General features: G+C 47.0%; 1 protein-coding gene across 1 annotated transcript in view; it reads left to right on the top strand.

Annotated features, from left to right (window-relative positions):
- The window catches only part of LOC144278447 (uncharacterized), a 46,444-nt gene extending 32,562 nt beyond the window's left edge, over positions 1-13,882 (top strand). Inside the window, 2 exon segments of the mRNA XM_077839748.1 lie at positions 9,964-10,077; positions 12,540-13,882. Of these exon segments, the coding sequence (XP_077695874.1) occupies positions 9,964-10,077; positions 12,540-13,534 (1,109 nt within the window). The 3' untranslated portion in view covers positions 13,535-13,882.
- The last annotated feature ends 8,975 nt before the right edge of the window (positions 13,883-22,857 follow it).

Here is a 22,857-nt window from a genome sequence, read left to right as displayed (position 1 = left end):
AGCACGGGCATGTATTTGTCACAGTTTACCCTGTCCCAGACACCTGTCCCTTCTGCGGTGTGAGGGAGACCCTGGTGCACGTTTACTTGGAGTGCTCCAGCTTGCAGCCCCCATTCCGGCTCCTCCTAGATATTTTGTTATGTTTCTGGCTACACTTTTCCCCTCATCTGTTCATCTCTGCCCTCCCTATCCGTGGCTCCACAAAGTCACGGGACCTCCTTGACAACCTTCTCCTAGCCCTGGCCAAAATGGCCATCTACAAAACCAGGGAGAGGAGGTTGGCCAATGGGGTTTCCTGCGACTGTGGGACCTATTTCCGTTCCTCAGTCCATTCATGCATCTGGGCAGAGTTCCTCTAGGTGGCGTCAGCTGGCTTCCTGGACGCCTTCAAGGAGCAGTGGGCGCTGTCCAGGGTTCTCTGCTCGGTGTCCCCATCAGGTTCCATTCATTTAGCCCTTTGACTTCAGTCCCGTTCCTGTTATCTCATTAGTTGTCTCCCGCGCTTATTTGGAATCCCGGACTTGTGGATCCTCTCCTTAGGCTGTGGGGGAGGTCCTTTAGTAGTGGGTGGGCAGAAGCCCGCTCACCTCCTGGATACCAACAGGATCACTCCCCTGTAGCCATCTGGCCTGACCCTGTCACAGTACCTTCTTTGCGTTTTGTCAAATCTGCAGTGAAAATGTTCTTAAAACGTTGAACATGTGCTGGGTCATAATCCAAGAGTGCTATAACATGAAATATATGGCAGAATGTGGGTAAAACAGAGCAGAACACATATAGTTCTCCCCTGAAGAATACAGTCACAAATTTAATTAACGTATTTTTTTTAATGAGCATCATCAGCATGGAAGCATGTCCTCTGGAATGATAGCTGAAGCTTGAAAGGGCATGCAAATGTTTAGCATATCTGGCACATAAATACCTTTCAATGCCGGCTACAAAACTGCCAAAAATGCCTGTTCTCACTTTCAGGTGACATTGTAAATAAGAAGTCAGCAGTAATATATCTCCCATAAATGTAAACAAACTTGTTTTTCTTAGCAATTGGCTGAACAAGAAGTAGGACTGAGTGGACTTGTAGGCTCTAAAGTTTTACATTGTTTTGTTTGTGAGTGCTGTTACGTAATAAAAAGAATCTATATTTGTAAGTTGCACTTTCATGATAAAGAGATTGCACTACAGTACTTGTATAAAGTGAATTAAAAATATTACTACTTTTGTTTATCTTTTTTTCAGTGCAAACATTTGTAATAAAAATAATATAAAGTGAACACTGTACACTTCATATTCTGTGTTGTAATTGAAATCAATGTATTTGAAAATGTAGAAAAACATCAAAATATTTAACAAATTTCAATTGGTATTCTGTTCTTTAACAGTGTGATTAAAACTGCCATTAATCGTGATTATTTTAGTCACAATTTTTTTGAGTTAATCACGTAAGTTATCGGTGATTAATCAACAGCCCTAATAGTAACAAAGGACTGAAAGAGACCTTGAAGGTCATCAAGTTCATTCCTCTGTGCTGGGGTAATTTGGTCCACTGCTTAACTACTCTTAGTGAGGAAGTTTTTACTAATGTCTAGCCTAAATCTCCCTTGCTGCAATTCAAACCCATTACTACTTCTCCTGTCTCTTCAGCCAGGTCCTTAATGAGCTTACTATGCAGCAATGGGGATTGAAACTTTTTCCTAATGTCTAACCTAAATCTATAAGGATAGTTATGCTGTGGAGTAGGCTTCCAAGTGAAGATGTGGATTCCCCATCATTGGAAGTTTTAAAAAGCAGGTTTCACAAACACCTGTGAGGGATGGTCTAGGTTTACTTGGTCCCATTGTTATCCGGGCTTTTCAGAACCCACAGCAGGGGCAACTTAACTATTTCACTCTACGTGGTGTCAGTAATAAATCAATAGGAACACAGCAATTCTGTCTGATCAAGAATTAAATGCAAGTAAGCATTTGTCTAACATTTGTCTAACACTGCAGTTTATTAGATTTAAGAACACACAGACATAAGCAATAAGTTTAGAACATCCCAGATATTCACCTAACCTCTAGAACAGTATTGACTAATTAACAGATTCACAATGGCCAGTTGCTCACCCACCGGGGAGAAAGGGTATCAGGAAAAGGAGGAGTGCTAGGCAGAGACGGGCTCCACCTAACAAAGAGAGGGAAGAGCATCTTCGCAAGCAGGCTGGCTAACCTAGTGAGGAGGGCTTTAAACTAGGTTCACCGGGGGAAGGAGACCAAAGCCCTGAGGTAAGTGGGGAAGTGGGATACCGGGAGAAAGCACGAGCAGGAGCGCGTGAGAGGGGAGGGCTCCTGCCTCATACTGAGAAAGAGGGACGATCAGCAAGTTATCTCAAGTGCCTATACACAAATGCAAGAAGCGTGGGAAACAAGCAGGGAGAACTGGAAGTTCTGGCACAGTCAAAGAATGATGATGTGATTAGAATAACAGAGACTTGGTGGGATAACTCACATGACTGGAGTACTGTCATGGATGGATATAAACTGTTCAGGAAGGACAAGCAGGGCAGAAAAGGTGGGGGAGTTGCATTGTATGTAAGGGAGCAGTATGACTTTCAAGTATGAAACTACAGAAAAACCTGAGAGTCTCTGGATTAAGTTTAGAAGTGTGAGCAACAAGGGTGATGTCGTGGTGGGAGTCTGCTATAGACCACCAGACCAGGATGATGAGGTGGACGAGGCTTTCTTCCGGCAACTCACAGAAATTACTAGATCGCAGGCCCTGGTTCTCATGGGAGACTTCAATCACCCTGATATCTGCTGGGAGAGCAATGCAGCGGTGGACAGACAATCCAGGAAGTTTTTGGAAAGTGTAGGGGACAATTTCCTGGTGCAAGTGCTGCAGGAACCAACTAGGGGCAGAGCTCTTCTTGACCTGCTGCTCACAAACCGGGAAGAATTAGTAGGGGAAGCAAAAGTGGATGGGAACCTGGGAGGCAGTGACCATGAGATGGTCGAGTTCAGGATCCTGACACAGGGAAGAAAGGAGAGCAGCAGAATATGGACCCTGGACTTCAGAAAAGCAGACTTTGACTCCCTCCGGGAACTGCTATAGACCACTGGACCAGGGGGATGAGGTAGATGAGGCTTTCTTCCGGCAGCTCACGGAAGCTACTAGATCGCATGCCCTGATTCTCATGGGTGACTTTAATTTTCCTGATATCTGCTGGGAAAGCAATACTGCGGTGCATAGACAATCCAGGAAGTTTTTGGAAAGCGTAGGGGACAATTTCCTGGTGCAAGTGCTAGAGGAGCCAACTAGGGGGGGCGCTTTTCTTGACCTGCTGCTCACAAACCGGGTAGAATTAGTGGGGGAAGCAAAAGTGGATGGGAATCTGGGAGCCAGTGACCATGAGTTGGTTGAGTTCAGGATCCTGACGCAGGGAAGAAAGGTAAGCAGCAGGATACGGACCCTGGACTTCAGGAAAGCAGACTTCGAATCCCTCAGGGAACGGATGGCCAGGATCCCCTGGGGGACTAACTTGAAGGGGAAAGGAGTCCAGGAGAGCTGGCTGTATTTCAAGGAATCCCTGTTGAGGTTACAGGGACAAACCATCCCGATGAGTCGAAAGAATAGTAAATATGGCAGGCGACCGGCTTGGCTTAACGGTGAAATCCTAGCGGATCTTAAACATAAAAAAGAAGCTTACAAGAAGTGGAAGGTTGGACATATGACCAGGGAAGAGTATAAAAATATTGCTCGGGCATGTAGGAATGAAATCAGGAGGGCCAAATCGCACCTGGAGCTGCAGCTAGCGAGAGATGTCAAGAGTAACAAGAAGGGTTTCTTCAGGTATGTTGGCAACAAGAAGAAAGCCAAGGAAAGTGTGGGCCCCTTACTGAATGAGGGAGGCAACCTAGTGACAGAGGATGTGGAAAAAGCTAATGTACTCAATGCTTTTTTTGCCTCTGTTTTCACTAACAAGGTCAGCTCCCAGACTGCTACGCTGGGCATCACAAAATGGGGAAGAGATGGCCAGCCCTCTGTGGAGATAGAGGTGGTTAGGGACTATTTAGAAAAGCTGGACGTGCACAAGTCCATGGGGCCGGACGAGTTGCATCCGAGAGTGCTGAAGGAATTGGCGGCTGTGATTGCAGAGCCATTGGCCATTATCTTTGAAAACTCGTGGCAAACCGGGGAAGTCCCGGATGACTGGAAAAAGGCTAATGTAGTGCCAATCTTTAAAAAAGGGAAGAAGGAGGATCCTGGGAACTACAGGCCAGTCAGCCTCACCTCAGTCCCCAGAAAAATCATGGAGCAGGTCCTCAAAGAATCAATCCTGAAGCACTTGCATGAGAGGAAAGTGATCAGGAACAGCCAGCATGGATTCACCAAGGGAAGGTCATGCCTGACTAATCTAATCGCCTTTTATCATGAGATTACTGGTTCTGTGGATGAAGGGAAAGCAGTGGATGTATTGTTTCTTGACTTTAGCAAAGCTTTTGACACGGTCTCCCACAGTATTCTTGTCAGCAAGTTAAGGAAGTATGGGCTGGATGAATGCACTATAGGGTGGGTAGAAAGCTGGCTAGATTGTCGGGCTCAACGGGTAGTGATCAATGGCTCCATGTCTAGTTGGCAGCCGGTGTCAAGTGGAGTGCCCCAGGGGTCGGTCCTGGGGCCGGTTTTGTTCAATATCTTCATAAATGATCTGGAGGATGGTGTGGATTGCACTCTCAGCAAATTTGCGGACGATACTAAACTGGGAGGAGTGGTAGATAGGCTGGAGGGGAGGGATAGGATACAGAGGGACCGAGACAAATTGGAGGATTGGGCCAAAAGAAATCTGATGAGGTTCAATAAGGATAAGTGCAGGGTCCTGCACTTAGGACAGAAGAATCCAATGCACCGCTACAGACTAGGGACCGAATGGCTAGGCAGCAGTTCTGCGGAAAAGGACCTAGGGGTGACAGTGGACGAGAAGCTGGATATGAGTCAGAGTGTGCCCTTGTTGCCAAGAAGGCCAATGGCATTTTGGGATGTATACGTAGGGGCATAGCGAGCAGATCGAGGGACGTGATCGTCCCCCTCTATTCGACATTGGTGAGGCCTCATCTGGAGTACTGTGTCCAGTTTTGGGCCCCACACTACAAGAAGGATGTGGATAAATTGGAGAGAGTCCAGCGAAGGGCAACAAAAATGATTAGGGGTCTAGAACACATGACTTATGAGGAGAGGCTGAGGGAGCTGGGATTGTTTAGCCTGCAGAAGAGAAGAATGAGGGGGGATTTGATAGCTGCTTTCAACTACCTGAAAGGGGGTTCCAAAGAGGATGGCTCTAGACTGTTCTCAATGGTAGCAGATGACAGAACGAGGAGTAATGGCCTCAAGTTGCAGTGGGGGAGGTTTAGATTGGATATTAGGAAAAACTTTTTCACTAAGAGGGTGGTGAAACACTGGAATGCGTTGCCTAGGGAGGTGGTGGAATCTCCTTCCTTAGAAGTTTTTAAGGTCAGGCTTGACAAAGCCCTGGCTGGGATGATTTAACTGGGAATTGGTCCTGCTTCGAGCAGGGGGTTGGACTAGATGACCTTCAGGGGTCCCTTCCAACCCTGATATTCTATGATTCTATGATTCTATGATGGGCAGGATCCCCTGGGAGAATAACATGAGGGGGAAAGGAGTCCAGGAGAGCTGGCTGTATTTTAAAGAATCCTTATTGAGGTTGCAGGAACAAATCATCCCGATGTGCAGAAAGAATAGTAAATATGGCAGGCGACCAACTTGGCTTAATAGTGAAATCCTTGCTGATCTTAAACACAAAAAAGAGGCTTACAAGAAGTGGAAGATTGGACAAATGACCAGGGAAGAGTATAAAAATATTGCACAGGCATGCAGGAGTGAAATCAGGAACGCCATATCACAACTGGAGTTGCAGCTAGCAAGAGATGTTACGAGTAACAAGAAGGGTTTCTTCAGGTATGTTAGCAACAAGAAGAAAGTCAAGGAAAGTGTTGGCCCCTTACTGAATGAGGGAGGCAACCTAGTGACAGAGAATGTGGAAAAAGCTAATGTACTCAATGCTTTTTTTGCCTCCGTCTTCACAAACAAGGTCAGCTCCCAGACTACTGCACTGGGCAGCACAGTATGGGGAGGAGGTGGCCAGCCCTCTGTGGAGAAAGAAGTGGTTCGGGACTATTTAGAAAAGCTGGACAAGCACAAGTCCATGGGGCCAGATGCGCTGCATCCGAGACTGCTAAAGGAGTTGGTGGATGTGATTGCAGAGCCATTGGCCATTGTCTTTGAAAACTCATGGCGATCAGGGGAAGTCCCGGAGAACTGGAAAAAGGCTAATGTAGTACCCATCTTTAAAAAAGGGAAGAAAGAGGATCCTGGGAACTACAGGCCAGTCAGCCTCACCTCAGTCCCTGGAAAAATCATGGAGCAGGTCCTCAAGGAATCAATTCTGAAGCACTTAGAGGAGAGGAAAGTGATCAGGAACAGTCAGCATGGATTCACCAAGGGAAGGTCATGCCTGACTAATCTAATTGCCTTCTATGACGAGATTACTGGTTCTGTGGATGAAGGGAAAGCAGTGGATGTATTGTTTCTTGACTTTAGCAAAGCTTTTGACACGGTCTCCCACAGTATTCTTGCCAGCAAGTTAAAGAAGTACAGGCTGGATGAATGCACGATAAGGTGGATAGAAAGTCGGCTAGATTGTCAGGCTCAACGGGTAGTGATCAATAGCTCCATGTCTAGTTGGCAGCCGGTGTCAAGTGGAGTGCCCCAGGCGTCGGTCCTGGGGCCAGTTTTGTTCAATATCTTCATAAATGATCTGGAGGATGGTGTGGATTGCACTCTCAGCAAATTTGCGGATGATACTAAACTGGGAGGAGTGATAGATATGCTGGAGGGCAGGGATAGGATACAGAGGGACCTAGACAAATTGGAGGATTGGGCCAAAAGAAATCTGATGAGGTTCAGTGAGGATAAGTGCAGGGTCCTGCACTTAGGATGGAAGAACCCAATGCACAGCTATAGACTAGGGACCGAATGGCTAGGCAGCAGTTCTGCAGAAAAGGACCTAGGGGCGACAGTGGACAAGAAGCTGGATATGAGTCAGCAGTGTGCCTTTGTTGCCAAGAAGGCCAATGGCATTTTGGGATGTATAAATAGGGGCATAGCGAGCAGATCGAGGGACGTGATCGTCCCCCTCTATTCGACATTGGTGAGGCCTCATCTGGAGTACTGTGTCCAGTTTTGGGCCCCACACTACAAGCAGGATGTGGATAAATTGGAAAGAGTCCAGCGAAGGGCAACAAAAATGATTAGGGGTCTGGAACACATGACTTATGAGGAGAGGCTGAGGGAACTGGTATTGTTTAGTCTGCAGAAGAGAAGAATGAGGGGGGATTTGATAGCTGCTTTCAACTACCTGAGAGGTGGTTCCAGAGAGGATGGTTCTAGACTATTCTCAGTGGTGGAAGAGGACAGGACAAGGAGTAATGGTCTCAAGTTGCAGTGGGGGAGGTTTAGGTTGGATATTAGGAAAAACTTTTTCACTAGGAGGGTGGTGAAACACTGGAATGCGTTGCCTAGGGAGGTGGTGGAATCTCCTTCCTTAGAAGTTTTTAAGGTCAGGCTTGACAAAGCCCTGGCTGGGATGATTTAATTGGGGATTGGTCCTGCTTTTGAGCAGGGAGTTGGACTAGATGACCTCCTGAGGTGCCTTCCAACCCTGATATTCTATGATTCTATGATCATATTCTGGGGTACATGCACCCCTCAAATCTGAAACAACCCTGTCATAGACCAGGGGGCTGGAGTTGATGACTTCTTGAGCTCCCTTCCACCCTTACATTTCTGTGGTTCAGGGCTTTCTCACATGCTGTTCCTTGCTCTTTGGAGGAACTCCTCATAAACATCCCCAAGCCTACCTGGTTATCCTCCTTCCCATCCTTCCATACAACTCCCTTGTTCTATGAAGCCTAGAAACACATGACAAAGGTTTGGCAGGTTGTGTGCTAAGATCACTATCAGGATTACAAATGTTGTCTTACTGTTTCCTTGTGCTTCTGCTCTCACTATTGAGGGCCATCGCACCTGTATTTCCTCTCTGTGATCCAGCAAGGGCACCCACTCTCAAGCTGCCCAGCTGGCACCTTTCTTGGGTAGAAACCCACATCTCTCTGCCTACTAACTGTTGTATCTCCAGGCTGCACTGCTCCCTGCCTACAGTGTGAATTCCCCACTAAGGCAGATCCTCTTCCTCAGCAGGCCTGCTTTGTCTTCCTTCCTCAGAGGCTATGAACAGCATAAATACCCCTAGTTAAGTTATCAAACAGCCCTTTCCCAGCAAACAGTGATTCTCAAGGCAAAGTCATTACAGAGAGAATATATTAAAAAAAATAAAAGAACCTGTACTCATGCTAATAAGCTTACCAGAGGTCACCCCAACCCCATCAATGGCTCAGGCAGGTGAACAGACCTTCAAACCTCACCAAGAGTTTTCTGTGGTCAAAAGGTACTGGTTGTTAGCTCAGAACAAGCATGCCCATGCATCTGTAAGTCACCCTTTTCTCCAGTTTGGGCCTCTGAACTCGTCTTCCTGAGGGTGCAGCTTCCATAGGTTTGATCTGGAGGTGAGAAGTTGCTTTCCCCTCCCCTCAAGGATTTCCTAGGTATCCCACTTAACTTGTCTAGGACATTATTTCAAAGGGTCCTTTGAAGCTCATAACACTTCCTAGGGTTCATGTTTGCCAGGTCTTCTGCCTGGAGATGTTACAGACTATCCCACAGTAATAAGTGTGCACACATATTGTTAATGCAGTGAACTCCTACGATAGTGAAATTTATTCAGTAAGGTTTGACTTAATTTAGTAAGGATGGTCCAGAAAATTGCACCCGTGTCTGTGTGTATCCATCTGTCCCTTGTTTTTTTCCTAGATTGTCAGATCTTTGGGACAGAGACAGTTTTTTGTTCTCTGTTTGTAGAATGTCCATCAGAATTGGATACTGGTCCATGACTGGCGCTACAGTAATAGGAAATAATAATGGGGAGGTTCTGGGCAGTCGGAGGGAGGGTGTTAGAAAGCCGGGCATGGGAAGGTTTGGGGCAAAGCGCTTCTGTGAGCCTGGACGGCTGAGAGCAGTGGTAAGGGGTTGGGATACCATGGAACAGCTGCTATAAGAAGTTAGGATGCTGTGGAGGGCTGAGAGAACTGGAACTCAAGGATCTGGAAGGGTTGGTGCTGGTTAGAGAAAAGGGAGCATGGGTGCTGGGTAGCAGGTGCCCCAGGAAATAGGGGTGCTAGCAATGGGAGGGAGCAAAGGGACACATTTCTGGTAGCAGCTCTTGGGGAATCAGGACCAAGGAACAATTGAGATGTTGGGATGATGGGGTGGAAATGGTTGGGGAGCAGGAAATTTGGGGAAACTGGTAGCAAGGAGTGCTATGGACGGTGAGAGGGGAGGAGAGAACACAAGTAGTGGTTTCTCCTCTGGTCCTAAGAGGTATGGAAGGGTGAGAGCAGCTAGAGGAAGGTGTGTAGGGAGTCATAGTGATTAGCAGGGCAAGCTGCCTCTCTGTGCCCTTCCTCGTCTCTTTGAGTGCCAACTCCCTCAGCTATCAGGTCTCATGCCTTTCCCCCTCCTGCACTGTCTGTGGGCCTGCCTCTGTCAGTAAGAAGCAGGTCCAGGGGACTTCCTCTCTGTCTAGAGTCTTCCCTTTCTGGGACATGGAGTTAGCTGCTTTGGGTTTTAGGAGTCCCTTTGATCATGAATGTCTGGCTGTGTGCGTTCCCAGTAGATATGGGATCAGTTACATCCCTCATAAAAAGAGTGTCCTGGACTTTTGAGCATCTGGGGAGCTGACTCCAAGATTTTATTGATTTAAAATGGGCTGGGATTGAAATAACAGTTTTTGTGTGGGACATAAGTCCCATTAATTCACCTGATCTTCCTTGTCTTCTTTCCCCTGAGCAGGGTTTCCAGTTTCCAAACCTGATTTCACTTCCCAGCTGGAACAAGGGGAAGAGCCGTTGTCCCAAGATCTCCAGGGCTCAGAGGAAAAAGAGATCCTGAGAGGCAACTGCACAGGTGAGGGGTTGTTAAACTGTTAGTGCCTGAAGGAAACTGCTGGGATTCCCAACAAAGACCTTGTGAGATCTCTGGGTTCAGGATTGTCCCCAGCAGGTGTCATATCCTTAGGGCAGATATTGCTCATGACTTCCTACTTGGGCTTTCAAAGGATTAAAAAAATAATTGCAATGAATCGCGGGATTAAAAAAAAGTTGCAATTGTTTTAATCACATTTAAACAATAATAGAATACCAATTTAAATTTATTATAAATATTTTGGATGTTTTTGTACATTTTCCTACTTTTTGATTTCAATGATAACACAGTGTACAGTTGCTCACTTTATATTTTTATTATGGTAAAAAAGATAAAAAGTCAAAACCTGAAGGGGCATACGAATGTTTTGCATCTCTGGCACTAAATACCTTGTGTGACACTGCACCCCATATTCATCGTAGTGGTGTAATTAGGATATGATTGTGACATAATTATGGTGTATCTGGTACAAGATGTGTCTTGTGAGGTGTCTATGGAAAAGTTATGGTTTTCTGAATATGAATATCCTATTTGTATGCATGTATCAATTTTGTATCTGGAGTTATGAATACTGACTATGTATCTGTATTTCAAATGTGCTTGCTCTGGGTAACATCCACAACTAGCTTTTCAGGTACAACAATGAAGAAGCTAGACAGTGCTGATGGCACATCAGCAAAGAGGATGGACCATGGAATAACTTAGCCTTCCTGTGAATGTTTCAGCCAGCCTATGAGTAATGACTGCTGTGACTCAGCAAGGCATGCAAGGGCATGTGACCAGACCACATGAGAGTTGAACTTCATTTTGTTACCTGTATTTTTCCACAAACTGGGCTGGGAATTTAGCTTGAAACAAAGGGTTCCCGCCGTATAAAGTGACTATATAAGGTAGGGAGTGACATTATGACTGGTCTTCACTCCCCCAGAACTCAACTCCTGAAACAAGCTCTGAAAGACAAAGGACTTGAAATGGGGAAGGGGGAACCCATGCTGCACAGCAATTGCAGTCTGTGCCTTAAGAATCTGTAAGCCTGCTTGTGTCATCAGTCAGGGTGAGAAATTGCTAATTAGCAATTATCTATCTGGCACATTAGGCTTAGTTTGCATTTTTGTTTAATATGCTTTGATTTCTTTGCTGTCACACATACTCACTTAAAATCTATCTTTCTATAGTGAATAAACTTGTTTGTCTTACCTTACCCAATCTGTTTTAAGTGAAGTGTCTGAAAAATCTCAGCTCTGTAAACAAAGGCTGTTGCATATCTTTCCAACGTCAAGGGGAAAGTGACCTATATTGATGAGCTTACATTTTATTGATCCCTGTGCAGTGCAAGACAGTATAATACTGCATTTATACTCCAGTAAGGGTGCAGTGCTGGGGAATTGGCTGTTGTCTTCTGTCTATCCTTGAGTGGCTTAGGTAAAGTACTTAGGTAGCTCAGTTGAGTGTGTGGCACCACCTGCTGTCATGTTGGGCGATAACAGGGCCTGGAGAGGCTGGCTGAATCACCAGCAGAGCAGCGTGAGAGAGACCAGCCCAGCTTAATGGTTATGGGGGCAAAGTGATTCCCACAGCTACCAGACTGCATCCTGGGGATGACAACCTGTCACACCTTGCAACACCAGTTACAACATAAGTGTGAACAAAGTGTGAATGCCTATTCTCACTTTCAGGTGACATTGTTAATAAGAAGTGAGCAGCATTATTTCCTATAAATGTGAACAAACTTGTTTGTCTTAGCGGTTGGCTGAACAAGAGGTAGGACTGAGTGGACTTATAGGTTCTAAGATTTTACATTATTTTGGTTTTCAATAAATACACATAATTAACAAAATAAACACACATAATTCTACATTTGTAAGGTGCACTTGTATGATCAAGAGCTTGTAATACAGTACTAGTATTTTTCAATTCACATCACACTTTTTTGTTGATCTTTATTACAGTTCAAATATAATAAAAAATAATGTGAAATGAACACTATACACTTAATATTCTGTATTGTAATTGAAATCAATATATTTGAAAATATAGAAGAAAAATCCAAAAAGATTTATAATTTTCAATCGGTATTCTATTATTTTTTAACCACAGGATTAAAACTGCCATTAATCGTGACTTTTCTTTTGTTTTTTTCAATCTAGTTAATTAGTTTTGCGTTAATCACTTGACTTAACTGCAGTGAATTGATAGCCCTACTTCCTACCATTCAGACTAACTCCTGGCAGTAGATCCCTCCCTGCACTCCCTTCTCTGAGTATTTGGGTGGGGATTGGATGAAGAATTCATCCCTTCCTGTCTCTCCTTTGGGGAAGAGTTTGGGGAAATTCAGTGCCTATTCTTTTTTTTTTTTTCCCCTCCCCATCTCCAGGTGTTCTTCCAGTTTTTTCTCCCCTTTTCCATTCCTGTTTCTGATGGTTTTTCTTTCTCTGTCCCTACAGGTGCTGGACTAGAGAGTGAGATCGTGGAGCAGAATCCTCAGCAGGAAGATGATGAGGAAGTGGAATCACATGGTGCATTATTGCAAAGATGCAAAGGGATTGTGTCCAGGAGTTGTGATCAGGGAAAAGCCTGTGAGAGTCAGCACATTCCAGAGACGTGGCAGGGAAACCAGCCAACACAGAAAGTTGGTCAATCTGGTTATTATCGGGGAACTCACAAATGTCTCAAGGAAACTACGGCCCAGCAGAGAATCCCCATGGGAGAGAGAAACACCACATGTGTTGAGTGTGGGAAAAAGTTCAGTAGGCGCTCACACCTTATTAGACATCAGAAAATCCACACAGGGGAGCGACCCTATGAATGCTGTGAGTGTAAGAAAACCTTTGCTCGAATCTCAACCCTTAATAATCATCAGCGGATCCACACAGGGGAGAAACCCTATGGATGCTGTAAGTGTGGGAAAACCTTCACTGAGCGCTCAAACCTTATTCAACATCAGAGGATCCACACAGGAGAGAAACCCTATGAATGTTGTGAATGTGGGAAAACCTTCACTCACAGCTCTCATCTTATTAGACATCAGAGAATCCACAAAGGGGAGAGACCTCATGAATGCTGTAAGTGTGGGAAAACCTTCACTGAGCGCTCAAACCTTATTCAACATCAGAGGATCCATGCAGGGGAGAAACCCTATGAATGTTGTGAGTGTGGGAAAACTTTCACTCGGTGCTCAACCCTTATCAAGCATCAGAGAATCCACAAAGGGGAACGGCCCTATGAATGCTGCCAGTGTGGGAAAACTTTCACTCGGCGCTCACACCTTATTAGACATCAGAGGATACACACAGGAGAGAGACCCTATGAATGCTCCAAGTGTGGGAAATTCTTCCGTCAGAGCTCAGCCCTTATTTGTCATCAGAGAATCTGCAAGGGAGTTAAAGACCATAAAAACATTGTCTAGGGCTAAGAAAAGATTTTGTTTTCCATTTGCTAATTTCCACATACTGAACTTTAAAGCAGCATTTGTGTCACTGTGGTCTCTCAACTCCTCCACTTGAGTTGTCTGCTTTTCCCTTTTGCAGCTCACCTTTCCTTGGGATGAATCCCACACTCTTTTTATCAACTCCTTTGTGCTATGTCATGGAAGTGTGTGTCTCTCCAATAGGAATGTCCATCAGCCCCAGGTGGGGTAACTAGGAGTGACTTCAACTAGGTACATGGAAGTTAAATTTACCTGGACCTTGACTCTACTAGGATTTTCCATGGAGTTAGCTAGCTTCAGTTCACTATCCTGATATTAAAAACTATGGCTGTGAATCAAATAAAATTAATTGCACTTAATCCTGAAATTAAAAAAAAATGAATTGCATTTTTAATCACACCGTTAATAATAGAATACCATTTATTTAAATATTTTGGATGTTCAACCACCATTCCAGACAAGCCCTGTAACCCCAAGTCAGCTGGCCTAGACCAGACACCCATTTTAATTGCAATGTATACATACCTTTAGTGTCAAAATTGCAGCTTTCCCATCAGGGAATCATGCCCCAATCTCCCCTGTGATAAGTGGGCATATCATGATACTAATGTGGAAGGAACTTGCTGCTTCCCCTGCACAGAGACCTAGGAGATCCAACTAGGTGGGAGTTGTTCTGGGGCTCTGCAGGATGAGGATTTAGCTAGGAGAAGGGGCAGATTAAGAGAGTTTGTCTCTGATGTACAGGGGTGTTTGTCAGCGGGAGGTGTGACAGCTAGGCGTGACAGTGGGGGCTGATCTGGGGCAGCAGCACAAGGGGGCAATGTGCGGGACTTGTCACTTGGGAAAAATGACACTGCAAAACCTCTGTGCTGCAACAAAAGCCTCTCACTTATTCCCTAAACCCACTTCATGTAAATCTCCGCTCCTGCCTTGGCATTTGGAAACCTGTTCACTCCTGTGGAAATTTTTAATTTTTCTTATGTGTCCTTGGCTTTGTACAAACATTTCCCACATCAAAATGATCAAGGACATTTAAAATGAGAAAAACAAAACAAAAGAACCCCCTCTCCCCCCGCCCCCCCAATTTCCACACTACACACTGCTTGGTGTCTGAACTTTTTAGGCAATAAAACTCAGACCTCTATTGGCCAGAAAACAAACATCATTCTCCCATGTTGTACCTAAGGCCTTGTCTAGAGAGGTATACATGCTGCAAAGGCACTTTTGGCAATGGAACTCTTCTGTTTCACCGACATAATAAAACCACTTCTATGAGAGTTCTAAGGGTTTTTACGCAAAAGTTTTGTCACCGAAGTGCTAGTGTAGACACTGTGCTTGATTTTAGTGCTGTGATTGGGCTTTGGAAGGTGTCTCACAATGCCTATCCTGACCCCTCTGGTCAACAGTTTCAACTCCACTACCCTGTAGCTAGGTAAACCCCCTCCCTTTAAAGGCCCAGGAATTGTTGAAATTCCTCTTCCTGTTTGCTTGGCATGAAGTGCTCACATCATATCCTCCCAGTTGACCACTGGGGCCTCGTGCTTGGAAATCTATCCTATTTGGAGCATTTCAGAGCTGCTGGATCTGATCAGTATCCAGCAGCATCAGTTGCTTGGACCCCCCTGCACCCAGCCACCAGCCCACAGAACCACCCCAAATCCTCCAGCGCCTACCCAGGCAAGGCCTGGCCTAGCAGGCTGGGCACTGGGTGTCCAGCTCCCCTGGGCTTCCTCAGTGGGTACCCATAGCCCCCGAAGTTGCAGGAGGCATCTCTCGTCCTGGGGCAGACTCACCTGGAGTTGCTCAAACCCCCTGCACCCAGCTGCTGGCCCACAGAGCCACCCCAAATCCTCCAGCAGCTTCCCAGGTGAGGGCTAGCCTGGCTTGGCTGGCCTGGATAGTGAGTGTGCAGCCTCCTCCATGTGGGACCCAGAGCACCCAAAACTGCAGGAGGCACCCCAAGCCCTGGGGAGGCCTTGTCCAGTGTTGCTCAGCCCCCCTGAACCTTGCTGCTGGGAGCAGGCACCACCCCAGAATCAGCCATGGCCACCTATGGCAGGCCAGGCCTGCCTGGGTTCTTCCCTCCTGTGGACATCCATGATAGTACCACAATATTACCGGGCATCAGGTCAACCTGTTTGCTAGACTGTGGTTGACCTGGTGGCCAAGTGGGGACTAAGAAAAATTTCCAGTCCTTTTCCCCAGATCTTGACCTGATGCCAGGCCTAACCTAAATCGAACATAAGGGCCCGGCCCCTCATGCCTAGCTGAGCCTGACAGGCACCCGGGGCTGGAGAGTCATGTTCTAACTCCCCACCACTCCCTGGCTTCCTGCGCAGGGGCCCCAGACCAAGTCGCTGGAGGGAATCCTTCGACCCTACAAGAACTGTGGAAAGGTGCTCCTACTGCTCCTCTCTACCCAACCTGGGTGCTCCCTTCTCAGCTTGGGACACAAGCTTCTAACCGGTGGCAGGATGTGGTCCAGGGACCCCCTGTGCCCACCCCAGCAGCTGCTCCTCCTTCTCTCTCCCCGACCTCAGTGCTGTGTTCCTAGCCTTGGAGGCTGCCTCTCAGCGTTGGCAGTAGCAGGTCCAGGGACCCTCTGGACACTAATTATAAAACCTGATCCCCTCCCCCTGACAACCCAACTTTCCAGGGGACAACTGACCCCCTCATCACCCAGGGGATAATTATTAAGCCTCCCCCCCGACTGCCCAGGGTACAACTATTAAGCCTCCCCGAGATCTGCTCCATCTCTACTATTAAGACCCCCTCTGTGATCCTCACAGTCACTACTGCACTGCCCTTGGAGGGGGGGTGACACATGAGCTGGAAAGCAAACCAGCCACCTGGTCAACCCATAGTGTACAATGGGTTGACCTGTTGGCTAGGCACCCGGGTCACCAGGTCAACCCAGAGCCCCAAAGAGGGAAGAGGAAAGGGGGTGGCAGGACCTGCCTTGCCAAGCCCCCTCAGGCCCTCTGGGGTCCAGGCTTAAGTCCCTACCAGCCACCAGGTCAACCAAATGACCAGGGAGGGGTATAAAAATATTGCTCAGGCATGCAGGAGTGAAATCAGGAAGGCCAAATCAAACTTGGAGTTGCAGCTAGCAAGGGATGTTAAGAGTAACAAGAAGGGTTTCTCCAGGTATATTAGCAACGAGAAGGTGGTCAAGGACAGTGTGGGGCCCTTACTGAATGGGGGAGTGTAAGGGGACTTGGCCTTCTGCAGGGTGGTGGGGCACCACCCCGCCTCACTACACCCTTTCTGCGGAGTTGGGGAATACTCAGTCTTTGGCCCAGACCTTCAGGCAGGGCCCCGAAAGCAGTACAATATAAGACCATGCCCTGGGTCAGAATGGGGAGCAACAAATAGTCACAGGGTCAGGCCCTGAGACTGGGACTGAGCAAATAGTTCAAGAGAAGCCTGTGCCCTGAGACAGGGCAAGGCCTGCAAACATCAGAAGCTCAGGCAGGGACTGAGCAAATAGTTCAACAGCAAACCCCAGGCTCCTGGCTTTGAGCAACCAGGGAGAGGGGGAGACTGCAGGTGGGTGGCGGGGGGATGCAGGCCCACCCACTCCACTGCATCCTAGCAGCAGCAGAAGACCTACTGCTGAGTCAGTGGGATCCTGGCTGCAACACACTGACATGGGCTCTGGCGGTGCTGCAGCCAGACGAGGGTCAGCTGCCCCCAGACTACTTCCGGACTCCCCCTCGTAGGATACCTGGGTCAGGGTGGTGTCCTCAGAGGATTCCAGCACCATGGGTTCCTCCTGGTAGCTGGCAAGGGGTAAGCTTGGCAGCTCCTCTGGGTAGGTGGCGACGGGTAGGCTTGGCAGCTCCTCCGTTCACCGGTCGGCATTAGGCATTGGCCAGTCTGGCTAGTCCTCTGGTTGGCCAGTAATTGCCAGGGTCTCCCAAGCCAGAACCAGGCCACAGGCGTCTGGCCTCTCCAGCAGCTGCTGCCCAAGTGAGCTCTGGGGTTGGGCTTTTATACTTCCTGTCCTGAGCCTGGAGTTTTGGGGGGGCGGGCACAGGATCCACTGGCTCTGCCCACTTTGGTATCTGGGGAGGTTTTTCCCTCTGCGGGGTGGTGGGGCATCACACTGCCTCGCTACAGGGAGGCAACCTACTGACAGAGGATGTGGAAAAAGCTAATGTACTCAATGCTTTTTTTTGCCTTTGTCTTCACAAACAAGGTCAGCTCCCAGACTTCTGCACTGGGCAGCACAGCATGGGGAGGAGGTGACCAGCCCTCTGTGGAGAAAGAAGTGGTTCAGGACTATTTAGAAAAGCTGGATGAGCACAAGTCTCTGGGGCTGGATGCACTGTATCCGAGGGTTACTAAAGGAGTTGGCGAATGTGTTTGCAGAGCCATTGGCCATTATCTTTGAAAACTCATGGTGACTGGGGGAGATCCCAGACGACTGGAAAAAGGTGAATGTAGTGCCCATCATTAAAAAAGGGAAGAAGGAGGATCCTGGGAACTACAGGCCAGTCAGCCTCACCTCAGTCCCTGGAAAAATCATGGAACAGGTCCTCAAGGAATTAATTTTGAAGCACTTCGAGGACAGGAAAGTGATCAGGAACAGTCAGCATGGATTCACCAAGGGCAAGTTATGCCTGGCTAACCTAATTGCCTTCTGTGATGAAATAACTGGCTCTAGATGAGGGGAAAACAGTGGATGTGTTATTCCTTACCTTTAGCAAAGCTTTTGATACAGTCTCCCACAGTATTCTTGCCAGCAAGTTAAAGAAATATGGGCTGTATGAATGGGCTATAAGGTGAATAGAAATCTGGCTAGATCATTGGGCTCAACGAGTAGTGATCAATGGCTCCATGTCTAGTTGGCAACCGGTATCAAGTGGAGTGTCCCAAGGGTCGGTCCTGGGGCCAATTTTGTTCAATAGCTTCATTAATGATTTGGAGGATGGTGTGGATTGCACCCTCAGCAAGTTTGCAGATGACATTGTGACACTGTAACCCATAATGTTTTATGGGCATATGACATAACTGGAATATGTTTTATGCTACATGTGTCATGTAACATATCTCTGTAAAGGTTATGGTCTACTGAATCTAGTCATCCTATTTGCATACATATATCATTTTTGTATTCGAAGTTGTGAATATTGGCTGTATACTTGTCTGATTCTAAGTAGGTTTTAGTGAAACAGTTGGTCAGCTTCCTGAGAAAAAACTATTTTCAGTAAGGGCCCAACCAAGAAGCCCTTAAGCCAACAATGAACTTGGAAATGCCAATCCACATCTGAGCTTTCCCAGGAATGTGGTTGGCTGGTAAGGAACTGTCATGCATGGACTGCCCAGTGACTCCAGAACTCCATTTTGTAGCTGGGCTTTGCATAGGAGAGAGGAGGGGGTCTCCACTAAGGTTACCATACATCCAAATTTTCCTGGACATGTCCGGCTTTTTGGTTCTTAAATCGCCATCCGGGAGGAATTTTTAAATATCTAAAAATGTTTGGGATTTTGCCATTATTATTTTTCTCCAAAGAATAGTTGATCATTCAAGAAAGAGAGTGAATGTTGATCATTTGAGAAAGAAAGTAAAGGAACTGGCGGCTGTGATTGCAGAGCCGTTGGCCATTATCTTTGAAACCTCGTGGCGAACGGGGGAAGTCCCGGATGAATGGAAAAAGGCTAATGTAGTGCCAATCTTTAAAAAAGGGAAGAAGGAGGATCCTGGGAACTACAGGCCAGTCAGCCTCACTTCAGTCCCCGGAAAAATCATGGAGCAGGTCCTCAAAGAATCAATCCTGAAGCACTTACATGAGAGGAAAGTGATCAAGAACAGTCAGCATGGATTCACCAAGGGAAGGTCATGCCTGACTAATCTAATCGCCTTCTATGATGAGATTACTGGTTCTGTGAATGAAGGGAAAGCAGTGGATGTATTGTTTCTTGACTTTAGCAAAGCTTTTGACACGGTCTCCCACAGTATTCTTGTCAGCAAGTTAAAGAAGTATGGGCTGGATGAATGAACTATAAGGTGGGTAGAAAGTTGGCTAGATTGTCGGGCTCAACGGGTAGTGATCAATGGCTCCATGTCTAGTTGGCAGCCGGTGTCAAGTGGAGTGCCCCAGGGGTCGGTCCTGGGGCTGGTTTTGTTCAATATCTCCATAAATGATCTGGAGGATGGTGTGGATTGCACTCTCAGCAAATTTGCGGATGATACTAAACTGGGAGGAGTGGTAGATACGCTGGAGGGCAGGGATAGGATACAGAGGGACCTAGACAAATTGGAGGATTGGGCCAAAAGAAATCTGATGAGGTTCAATAAGGATAAGTGCAGGGTCCTGCACTTAGGACGGAAGAACCCAATGCACAGCTACAGACTAGGGACCGAATGGCTAGGCAGCAGTTCTGCGGAAAAGGACCTAGGGGTGACAGTGGACGAGAAGCTGAATATGAGTCAGCAGTGTGCCCTTGTTGCCAAGAAGGCCAATGGCATTTTGGGATGTATAAGTAGGGGCATAGCGAGCGGATTAAGGGACGTGATCGTCCCCCTCTATTCGACATTGGTGAGGCCTCATCTGGAATACTGTGTCCAGTTTTGGGCCCCACACTACAAGCAGGATGTGGAAAAATTGGAGAGAGTCCAGCGAAGGGCAACTAAAATGATTAGGGGTCTGGAACACATGACTTATGAGGAGAGACTGAGGGAACTGGGATTGTTTAGTCTGCAGAAGAGAAGAATGAGGGGGGATTTGATAGCTGCTTTCAACTACCTGAGAGGTGGTTCCAGAGAGGATGGTTCTAGAGTATTCTCAGTGGTAGAAGAGGACAGGACAAGGAGTAATGGTCTCAAGTTGCAGTGGGGGAGGTTTAGGTTGGATATTATGAAAAACTTTTTCACTAGAAGGGTGGTGAAACACTGGAATGCGTTGCCTAGGGAGGTGGTGGAATCTCCTTCCTTAGAAGTTTTTAAGGTCAGGCTTGACAAAGCCCTAGCTGGGATGATTTAATTGGGGATGGGTCCTGCTTTTGAGCAGGGGGTTGGACTAGATGACCTCCTGAGGTCCCTTCCAACCCTGATATTCTATGATTCTATGAAAGTGAATGTTGATCACTCGAGAGAGTGCTCACTCTTTCCTCCTAGCTCCCAGCGCTTGCGCCATTAAACAGCTGTTTTGCATGGCTGGGAGGGAGGGGGGAGGGGAAATATGGCATGCTCAGGGGAGGAGGCGGGGCCGGGACAGGGATTTGGGGAAGGGGTCCAATGGGGGCAGAGTTGGGGTGGAGACTTTGGGGAAGGGGTTGCAATGGGGGCGGGGAAGGGGTGGAGTTGGGCCGGGGCTGGGAGGCATGAGCAAAATAGCCGCCCTGTGGAGTGTCCTCTTTTTTGATGTTCGAATATGGTAATCCTAGTCTCCACCCATAAGAGAAAGTCTATTTAAACCTCTGGGAGACCCCTCCATTTTGGTCTTCAGCTGGCTAAAGAGAGAGCCTCTTCACCCTCAAGAAGAAAAGGAGTACTTGTGGCACCTTAGAGACTAACCAATTTATTTGAGCATGAGCTTTCGTGAGCTACAGCTCACTTCATTGGATGCATACCGTGGAAACTGCAGAAGACATTATATACACACAGAGACCATGAAACAATACCTCCTCACACCCCACTGTCCTGATGGTAATAGCTTATCTAAAGTGATCATCAAGTTGGGCCATTTCCAGCACAAATCCAGGTTTTCTCACCCTCCGCCCCCCCCCCCACAAACTCACTCTCCTGCTGTTAATAGCCCATCCAAAGTGACCACTCTCTTCACAATGTGTGTGATAATCAAGGTGGGCCATTTCCAGCACAAATCCAGGTTCTCTCACTCCCTCACCCCCCTCCAAAAACCACACACACAAACTCACTCTCCTGCTGGTAATAGCCCATCCAAAGTGATAACTCTCTTCACAGTGTGTATGATAATCAAGGTGGGCCATTTCCTGCACAAATCCAGGTTCTCTCATTGAAGTGATTGAAGATAGAGATATGAGTGTAAAACATCCACTCACAAATGCAGCAATTGAAATCCCCCAATTTAATATCTCTGCCCTTCTCAGAAAGTCATAAAATTCAGTTCATTCTTGCTAGCAGTGGGGAAATTCAAGTGACACTAATGTTTATGATTGATTTAAATAATGTTTAGGGTTTAATTAATATAATAGAAATATAAATAGTGATTCCTTGACACAACACCACAAGGTGAAACAGGAACAGAGACAAACCTTGTCAGTAAAGTCTCTTTTCCCCAAAGATCCTCAAAATATTCTTAATTCCCACCCCACCTCCATAGGATGTCTGTGTAGGTTAAGTGCCCTGTGTCCATCTTCCCATTAGAATTGCTCTTGTTGGACATTTCCAGACCTGGACATTTGTGAAATACAGAATTTGAACAGGAAACCTGGCTCCCTGCACCAAGAATGATGTGGGGGTTTTCTACCTGTCACTTTTTCCTTTATAATACCACAGAGAAAGTTTTTTTCAAAAGCCAAACCATCCCCGCACCACCCTCAGTCAGCCAATGAACTAAGGAAAAGGTTACAGACAACAGAGACCTTAGAAACGGTTAAGTAACAACAAGCCCACCAGACAAAGTGGCCAAGTAGTTAAAACAATAGCCTGCTAATCTTTTCTCATCCTTGTTGGCAGGAGTGATGGAAGCCCCCTAAAAGGTTGTGGGCCACAGGCACCCAAACTATGGCCCCTCCCCTCATGCTGCCCCCTGAGGCTCTGCCCCACCACACCACCCTGAGCTTCCACCCTTCCCCCAATATCCCAACCCTGCACTGCCCCATCTCCTCAAGAACCTGCCCCCTGCTTGCTCCTCTCCCACAATCCCTTGCCCTTAGGGCCGGTAGAGAGTTGGAGGGCATAGTCCCCCCATCTTTAAAAGTTGGGGGCCAGGCCCCTCTGCCTCCCTGATTCTGGGACTATTTTATTCTTCCCCCATCTCTCTCAACAAACCATTTCACTCCTTCAGCTCAGGACAGCCCTTTCCTTTCTACATGTAACCCTTCTGCCAGGCCAAGTTGATAGCAGCAAGGGCTGGGTTCAGTACACAGAGGTTCCCTCTCATCAAAGCAAATGCAAAACTGGCTCGAGCCCCTACACAGTGACCTGGGAAAATCTTACACACCCCCTGGGCACCTCAAAGAGGCAATACTTCCCCTCTCGCAAGCACAGAGTCTCGGTGTAGCAGAGAATCTTTAATAACATGAGGTAAACAACATCAGCATTAAATTGGGGAAACACCACAACTAGTGTTCATTAACCAAACCATGAGCAAAGACCCACTCCAGCATAGTGGGTCACATCCTTT

This window comes from Eretmochelys imbricata, chromosome 22 (genome assembly GCF_965152235.1).
Source record: "Eretmochelys imbricata isolate rEreImb1 chromosome 22, rEreImb1.hap1, whole genome shotgun sequence".
NCBI lineage: Eukaryota > Metazoa > Chordata > Testudines > Cheloniidae > Eretmochelys > Eretmochelys imbricata.
Note: the sequence above shows the minus strand (reverse complement) of the source record. Positions and strands in the feature narration are given on the sequence as shown.